General features: G+C 50.0%; 1 protein-coding gene across 1 annotated transcript in view; it reads left to right on the top strand.

Annotated features, from left to right (window-relative positions):
* Window positions 1-3,973: 3,973 nt before the first annotated feature.
* The window catches only part of LOC144733449 (patched domain-containing protein 1-like), a 68,525-nt gene continuing 62,869 nt past the window's right edge, over window positions 3,974-9,629 (top strand). The window contains exons 1-2 of the mRNA XM_078615356.1: window positions 3,974-4,776; window positions 4,852-5,144. Coding sequence (XP_078471482.1) covers window positions 4,052-4,776; window positions 4,852-5,144 — 1,018 coding nt within the window. The 5' untranslated portion in view covers window positions 3,974-4,051. The remainder of the gene's footprint in view (window positions 4,777-4,851; window positions 5,145-9,629) is intronic.

Here is a 9,629-nt window from a genome sequence, read left to right on the forward strand (position 1 = left end):
TGTGTGCGAGTCTGTGTGTGAGTCTGTGTGTGTGCGAATCTGTGTCTCGTGTGTGAGTCTGTGTGTGTGTGAGTCTGTGTGTGTGCGAGTCTGTGTGTGAGTCTGTGTGTGTGCGAGGCTGTGTGTGTGTGTGAGTCTGTGTGTGAGTCTGTGTGTGTGCGAGGCTGTGTGTGTGTGTGAGTCTGTGTGTGTGTGTGTGAGTCTGTGTGTGTGCGAGTCTGTGTGTGAGTCTGTGTGTGTGCGAGTCTGTGTCTCGTGTGTGAGTCTGTGTGTATGCGAGTCTGTGTGTGTGCGAGTCTGTGTGTGAGTCTGTGTGTGTGCGAGGCTGTGTGTGTGTGTGAGTCTGTGTGTGTGAGTCTGTGTGTGTGCGAGTCTGTGTGTGAGTCTGTGTGTGTGCGAATCTGTGTCTCGTGTGTGAGTCTGTGTGTGTGTGAGTCTGTGTGTGTGCGAGTCTGTGTGTGAGTCTGTGTGTGTGCGAGGCTGTGTGTGTGTGTGAGTCTGTGTGTGTGCGAGTCTGTATGTGTGTGTGAGTCTATGTGTGTGCGAGTCTGTGTGTGTGTGTGTGTGTGAGTCTGTGTGTGTGTGCGAGTCTGTGTGTGTGTGTGCGAGTCTGTATGTGTGTGCGAGTCTGTGTTTGTGCGTGCGAGTCTGTGTGTGTGTGTGAGTCTGTGTGTGTGCGAGCCTGTGTGTGTGTGTGTGCGAGTCTGTGTGTGTGTGTGCGAGTCTGTGTGTGTGTGCGAGTCTGTGTGTGTGTATTTGTGTGTGCGTGTGGCGTGTGTGTGTGAGTCTGTGTGTGTGTGCGTGTGGCGTGTGTGTGCGAGTCTGTGTGTGTGCGAGTCTGTATGTGTGTGTGTGCGAGTCTGTGTGTGTGTGCGAGTCTGTGTGTGTGTGCGAGTCTGTGTGTGTGTGTTTGTGTGTGCGTGTGGCGTGTGTGTGCGAGTCTGTGTGTGTGCGAGTCTGTGTGTGTGTGTGTGCGAGTCTGTGTGTGTGTGTGTTTGTGTGTGCGTGTGGCGTGTGTGTGCGAGTCTGTGTGTGCGAGTCTGTGTGTGTGTGCGAGTCTGTGTGTATGTGTGCGAGTCTGTGTGTGCGAGTCTGTGTGTATGTGTGCGAGTCTGTGTGTGTGCGAGTCTGTGTGTATGTGTGCGAGTCTGTGTGTGTGTGCGAGTCTGTGTGTATGTGTGCGAGTCTGTGTGTCTGTGTGTGTGTGCGAGTCTGTGTGTGTGTGCGAGTCTGTGTGTGTGTGCGAGTCTGTGTGTCTGTGTGTGTCTGTGTGTGTGTGCGAGTCTGTGTGTATGTGTGCGAGTCTGTGTGTGTGTGCGAGTCTGTGTGTGTGTGCGAGTCTGTGTGTATGTGTGCGAGTCTGTGTGTCTGTGTGTGTGTGCGAGGCTGTGTGTGTGTGCGAGGCTGTGTGTGTGTGCGAGTCTGTGTGTCTGTGTGTGTGTGCGAGTCTGTGTGTCTGTGTGTGTGTGCGAGTCTGTGTGTGTGTGCGAGTCTGTGTGTGTGTGCGAGTCTGTGTGTGTGTGCGAGTCTGTGTGTCTGTGTGTGTGTGCGAGTCTGTGTGTATGTGTGTGTGTGCGAGTCTGTGTGTCTGTGTGTGTCTGTGGGCAGCGGTAGTGTAGTGGTTAGTGCGCTGTGCTACGAACCCGGCGACCCGAGTTCAATTCCCGCTGACGGTCAACAGCGGTGACGATTTTCTGAATCGGCCCCTGGGCGTCCCCTAAGTCGACTCAGCCTCAAATGAGTACCTGGTGCGCCGTGTAAACATCTTTACTGGGGAGACAAAGACAGCTGGGTGTGGAGCTGGCCACCCACCCCTTCGTGTGCCGTGCCGGCCTTCATAGGTGTTTGTTAACAGCACTTGCCCCAACAGTTTGTTAAGGCTACACGGGGGGTCTTTGTCTTTGTGTGCGAGTCTGCGGGGCGCGGTGGCGTATCGGTTAGCGCGCTGCGCTACGGCCAACAGTGACGATTATATGGAACTAGCCTAGGTCGACTCAGCCTCAAATGAGTACCTGGTGCGCTGTGTAAACGTCGCCACTGGGGAGACAAAGGCGGTCGAGCGTGGTACTTACCCCGGCCTTCATGAGTGCTGGCTAACAACACTTTCCCCAAAGAGTCTCTGTAGGTGTGTGGGGTGGGTGGGATCTTTGTCTTTGCGCGTGATTCTGTGCCTGGGGAGCGGTGGCTCACCCGTCAGTGCACTGCGCTATGCGACCCCAATGACAGTGGCGGGTCCAGGGCCCTCGCCTAGGTCGCCTCAGCCTTCAATTGAGCGCGTGTAATCAGCACGAGGGATACAAAGGCGGCCGAGCGTGGTTGCTGGCCATCCCCCTCGCGTGACGTCGAGGCCTTAATAGGTGCTCGCAAACAGCACTTTCCCCAGCAGTCTGTCGAAGGCATTGCGGAGGATCTTTGTCTTTATGTGTTTCTGTCTGTACATAATGTTTGTATGTGTGTGTGTATATTTGGAAATGCATGTACGTCTGAGTGATTTATATATAAATCGTTGTTCCCTTTATGTGATTCGCGACAAATTAAACGTTTTATTTTGTCGCACTCCATCGCCAATATCCTGCCTGCCCCATTTATCATCTCACCCTCTCTACTTTCATCATTGAATCACGGACATCATCACAATTCCTGATGTCACACGTTTTGATCATTCTATCATCGTAATCATCTCCTTGTTGAATGAACATTTTTGATCAATGAACATTTTCATCCTTTTATTCATTGTGGTTATCCTGGTGTCTCTTTTTTCATAATCTCCACCATTACCATGATTCCAACGCTACCACCAATCATCAACGTCAATCACCACCACCACCACCAACAACAACTCCACTACCTCACCAATACCACCACCAACACCACCGCCAATACCATCACCAATACCACCACCAATACCACCACCAATACCACCAAACATAATCAATAACCGCCATTACAACCATTACTGGAAATAAACAATCTGCACCATCATCAATCGATCACCACCAACACCACCACCACCATCGTCACCAACCATCATTACGACAACATATACCAATATTTCCACCACGACGATCATGATTATGCAATCGACAAAATCACCACCATTACCACTATCACCACCACCCCCATCATCATACCCACCACAAACATCAATACCACCACTATGACTATGACTATGCAATAATCATCATCAATTATCATTATAAATTATCATTATTAATTATCATTATCAACCTCCAATACCACAACTGCCACGGTGGACATTTAATCCCATTCGTCATATTCATTATCAATTATCATTGACCCCCATCAATCACTGTTATCAATCATCATTATCATCATTAATCCCCACAATCAACCATTATCAAACTCTACTGCCATCACCATCGCTATCAATTATAATCATCCACCTCCAACACAAATAATCATCATCATCAATCTCCAACGCCAATCATAATCACTATCAACCTCCACTCCCATTACTAATCATAATCGTCTTTATAACACCACCACATCAATGTCTGCTCAACCATTATCCTTATCACCATCAACAAAACCACCACAAACATCAACACCACCACAACTTCCATCATGACCATGCAATCACCACTATTATCAACTGCCATTATTACCTCCACAACCAATCATTATCCTCTACTTCAACTATCAATCATAATCAACCACCTCCATCAATCACCACCATCATCAACCACCTTTGTGACCATTATCATGAATGCCCCCTCCACTATCAATCAACAACCAACTCCACTTCCACCACCAATCATCTTCATCCACCTCCACCACTTACATCAACCATCAATCACCATTATCATCAACGCCACCTCCGCCATCGATCATCATCATTGTAAACCTCCACTTCCTCCATCAACGGTCATCACCATCCGCCTCCACCGTCATCGGCGCGTGAAGGTGGTCTCGGCGCTACAAAGCGTCCCCATGTCAGCGCCGGAGAGGCGAGGACACGGGCGGGCGGAGGAGGAGGTCCACCCGACGTCCGGGTCCGCAGTAGGAGCCTCCCCGCGCTCCCCGTAGGGATATGCTGCGCCAGACCCTGCGCTGCACCCTCAAGACATGCTTCAATCGCCTGGGCTTCTTCGTGAGCCGGCACCCGGTCTTCTTCGCCAGCGCCCCTCTCCTGCTCTCGGTCCTGCTCGGCGCCAGCCTGAGTCGCTACGAGGTGGAGGGCAGCATGGAGTCGCTGTTCGCTCCGCAGCACAGCCTCGCCAAGCACGAGCGCCGCCTCGTCGACAGCCTCTTCCCCATCAACGGCTCGCGGCACATGCTGTTCACCGACCTGCACTCGCCGGGCCGCTACGGCCGCCTCGTGGTGACCTCGCGGAGCGGCCGCGACGTGCTGGACGCGCCCGCCGTCGACGCGATCCTGCGGGCGCACGCCGGCGTGCTCGGCATGCGCGTGAGCGCCCTCGGCTTCAACTACACCTACGCGCACATCTGCACGCTGGACGCGTCGAGCCGCTGCCTGCAGGATGCGCTCGTCGACGTGCTCGAGCAGATGCGGCGCTCCACGTCGGGCAACCGCAGCGCGGCGGGCTTCAGGCCCACGTACCCGACGACGCGCCTGGGCTCGGGCCGCGAGGTCTTCTTGGGCCACCGGCTGGGTAACGTGTCGCTCAGCGACAAGGGAGTCGTGCGCTCCTCCAAGGCGCTGCAGATCACCTACTACCTGAGCACGCGCGACCGTGCCGACGAGCTCGTGGCCGACTCGTGGGAGGAGGCCTTCTGCAGGACTTTGGACAAGATGCAGGAGAGCGGCGGCACCGACGCCACCACCAGCGGCGGCGGCGGCCGCGTCCGCGGTGGCACAGCTGGCGGCAGCGAAGACGCCGGGCCCGACCTTCAGTTTCACGCTTTCACGTCGTCGTCCCTGAGGCAGGATTTCCAGATGAGCAGCGTGGCGAGCAGACCTTTTCTCATAGCCAGCGCGGCCGCCGTCACCATCGCCGCCGCGGTGTGCTGCTCCATGCGAGACCCCGTGCGCACGAGGCCCTGGCTCGGCGTGCTGGGAGTAGTCACCATCTTCCTGTCGACGCTCACCACGGCCGGCATCATCAACCTCACGGAGGGGAAGTACAACTCCACGCTGCTGGGCCTGCCTTTCATCGTGATCGGTAAAACTGGGGGCGCGGGGACGGACAGACGGAGGTGGACGGATGAGCATGCACGTGTGCCGCTGTCGCGCATGCGGCCGTCGCCGGCGGTTTGCCTGCGGCGGTCGAGGGGAGATGTCGGTCGACTGTGCAACGTCGTGACGGTCACCGCCACAAACGCCGCTACCACTACCACCGCCGCCATCACCATACCACCAATCATCATCGCTGTCACAATGATCTAATATGATCATTCATCAAGCTTTTAGGAAAAAGTAAATCACCGTAATCAACGTCAATCACCACCGCCACTGATGCCACCACCAACTCCACTACCCCATCATTACCACCACAACCATTACCACAACGATCACCAATCGCCATCATCAACGTCAATGGCCGCCACCGCCACAATACCACCAATCACAAATCGTCATCGCTGTCAGAGAATGATAAAATGTGATCATTCGTCAACCTTTTTAGGCCGCCGTCACGTTTAAGCACTCATTCAATCATCGTCGGGCTTCCACGTTCACCATCGCCACAGTCGTCATCATCCTTGTCATCCGTCACATGTAATCCAGCGTCATCATCCGCTAGCAACGCCTCCACAACCGCCACCGACCATCACAGGTGCCCTATCACAAACCTGTAAACAACGTATCAGTGCCTTCCTTATTACAGACCAATTCAGACATTATTGGTCACCCCGTGCCCTTGTAAATCTCAACCTTCATCCTGCAAAGTCCCATTACGAGGGAGAAACACAAATAAATAGACCAAAAAATGTTTTGCTCATATTGAAACGGCTGTACGCCGTATGGACCTGAAAACTAAATTACCCTGTACAAGAATACGGTGTAAAGCGTATGGGTTGACACGCTATGCTATCACGCAATTGCTCATGAGGTAACCATCATCGTGCTAAACTATGAACTAAACAATTTTTTTTGTTTATTACACATTTTTATTGAACTTGTCGTGTTGTCTGTTTACATTCTTTGGAATATTTGACGTTCAATATCGTCGGATCTACAAAGCCAAACGAGCTGACATTTTCTACGCAGACTCGTCGCCTCACGTGACAATTCAAGATTTCATTTTAAAACAAAAACCGGCCCAGGTCCTGCCCATCGTGGTGCTATTCGTGTTTTTAACTACATTTTGCTAATTAATGATCGTGTTTTAACTACATTTTACTAATTAATGATCGTGTTTTAACTACATTTTACTAATTAATGATCGTGTTTTAACTACATTTTACTAATTAATGATCGTGTTTTAACTACATTTTACTAATTAATGATCATGTTTTTAACTACATTTTACTAATTAATGATCGTGTTTTTAACTATACATTCTAACAATTAATAATCGTAAATTCCACACCCCCCCCCATTTAAAAAAAAATCACAAATATTCGCGCCTAACCCACGACGGTCCAATCACAGCGCCTGTTACTTGCCAGCCGACGACCAATGAGAGGCGCGCTTCTATCGCCGCTCGTCATGGCGCCGGAGTGGCCGCTGTGGCTGCCCTCCTCTTAACGAGAGACAAACAATTACAACAATAAACATTATTAGGTGATAAACAAACAAGATTTTCAGTGCACGCACTTTTATTTGCACTCAAAAGTAGAAAATACATTATTTTTACCCCGGAATTAATTTGATTTGATGTGCTCATTAAAAGTGGGTGGCTTCCTTTCGATATGTTTACATTCTTTATGCAAGCCACCCACTTTTATTCAGCATATCCAATTCTACTTTTGAGTGCAAATAAAAGTGTGTGCATTGAAAAGCTTTTTTGTTACTTTTTACCAGGTCAGGTCCCACTGAGCTACACGGCTCTTCTTCAGAAGTGACCTGGCCACAAATGATAGCTCAACGTAGTGGCTTATCATGCGGAAATGTATAGCAGCCAAATACTCTTAAGTAGGTGTTTATAAATGTGGAGGGAAAAACCGGAGGACACGGAGAAAAATGCGCGCGACCACAGGGAGAACGTGCAAACTCCACATATGCAAGCATCAAGGGTCAGGATGGAACCCACGATCTCCTGTATACCAGGCGAAGCAGTTAACATCTCGCCACGTGGTGCCCTCTAAACGAGTAACTGTCATCGTACCATTAGAAAAAAGCATCGTCCAGCCTGCGTCGTCATCACTATCAGTGTCACGATGTGCAATCGTCATCCAGCATCAACATTCGTCCAACCACAGCCCTAAAGAGGAGCACACAGGTCAAGTTTTTGGGCAAGGCCCGAAACCTGATGACGCTGGTTGTTGTAATTTCCGGTAAAACATCACGGTACTTGAATTGTAAATGTTGTCGTGGGTTTACTCTCCAACACACCGGCGTGCTGAACCGAGTAACTAATTGCCAAATGTTGTTTACGTGACAAACCTCACTAATTGTCTGTCCGGTGGTGGTGGGTTTAACGACACTTTTATATTTATGCGATTTAACCAAAAAAAAACATCTGTTACGTATAATTGTATAATCACCCAGCATCCATTATCATGATCATCCTATTCATGACCAGCGATTGTTAGCTTTTCAATTATCATCAGAGGCTGCAGAGTAAGCATCATTCTGTCAACCATGACCTCTGGCATCAATATGGAGAGCACCGCCTTGTTAGAAGTGAACTGTGGCTATCTGACGATTTAATCTGCCTTCGTCACAATAATGTGGAATTTCCATCACTAGCTCAGCGCTTTCGGCGGAGATGAGTTCCACCCCCACACAGTCTGGCCTGACCACCGGAATATCCCAATAAAATTGTGGACAGCGCTTTGACCAATTCCCAATGTCACCCTGTTGTGTCGCTGTGAACAACGAGGCATTATGGTGCAGAGTGTAATTGCATTAGGCTCAGCAATAACAGCAACCCCCAAGGTATAAACTTTAATGGCTTTAGCCCATCATAGGCATGTGCACGTACAGCCCTTTGTCAATCCGCTGCTGAATGACAGCCTCCCTGTGCCATGCAGGTCCGGGAGGGTAGTTTGACCATGCTTCACCACACTGGTCAGTGCGGGTTAGTGTGAACTCAGGGAGCATATGGCAGTACGGATTTCGCCCCCTACCACCCATCGTGTAGCCCCACCGCAACCTGTAACGCCTGCTATGCATGGTGTTCGCCCATTCGAAGCACTGGCCAGCCTCAACCCTTTGCTGAGCTTTGTGACGAGGTTTTGAGCACCGCCAGTGATTTGGTCATCGATGTCCCTCTGTGTTTCAAACAGGCGTGGTGCGTGGCGCGTGGTGCTCAACTCCATTGGTGATCCTGAGCCAGGGATGGGATATTACATATTTCTATGACCGGGGCCCATCTATAAGACATTCCACTGTTGTCTTATACCATCGAGTGATGATCATTTGATCGGACCCAGGGAAATGATGGGGATGATGATGCATAATAGAATATTTACCCAGGGAAGCCTCGGTGAGTCGCAAGATGGATTTTTTGGAGGGTCCTGCTACCAGACGTTTGACCAATTTCTTTTCATAATACAGTCAATCCTCGACTGACGAACAACCGACATATGAACACCCACACTTAATGTCCATAAAATATTTTTTTTTACGTTTCCTTAAAACACTAATGGAACCGTAGCACGAATTTGTTCGACTAAGCAAATCCTCCGCAAGATGTAAATGAGTAAGCCTCGTGCTGGAAGTGAGTGTTTGTGTGTGTGGGCATTGAAATACAGTAGATTACTGTGTGTTCCGACTTACGCACGGTTCGACTTACGAACGGGTCTCAGGAACGAATTGTGTTTGTAAGTCGAGTACAGCCCGTACGTATATATTTAACATTTTGTGTCAAAGGAAACGCAGAAGGAAAAAAGCTCCACACGTATGAACGCGTAACAAACTTACGAGCCAGATAACCTCCGTGAACCCTACTTGCTGTACTCCCTCCCGTGGCCACCGCCTTATTGTGCTGTCGCAACGTGGCGTCACGTGCACAGCGTCTCTCATGGTTTTGTCATCTCCCGATGATGCTGATCCCACATTCATTAGTCCGACAATGAAACGAAATATCTAAGACCGAAACAGGAGGAGGATGTCTTCATAACTCCGGCTGTTGCCTCATGAGGCTGGTTGTAATCACAGACGAAACGTCACAGTACTTGAATAGTAAATGTTGTCGGGTTTACTCTCCAAGACACAACCGGTTAGTGCTGAACTAGTAACTAATTTGGCACATTTTGTTGACGTGACAAACATTACTAATTGGCTGTGTCGGGTGGTGGCGGGTTTCACGACACATTTATATTTACGCGATCTAACCCAAAAAAACGTAGCCATGGATTTTTTCATTTTTAGTTGTCCGTATATTTTATTTCGGTCGCTTTTAAATCCTAAGAATTGTTCAAGGCCCATAGCGCTGTGTGTTTGTGGTCATAGTGTGGGGAGCGGAAGTGTAGTGGTTAGTGCGCTGAGCTACGAACCTGGCGAACCGAGTTCGATTCCAGCTCACGGCCAACGCCAGTGA

This window comes from Lampetra planeri, chromosome 47 (genome assembly GCF_965212315.1).
Source record: "Lampetra planeri chromosome 47, kcLamPlan1.2.h2, whole genome shotgun sequence".
Lineage (NCBI taxonomy): Eukaryota > Metazoa > Chordata > Hyperoartia > Petromyzontiformes > Petromyzontidae > Lampetra > Lampetra planeri.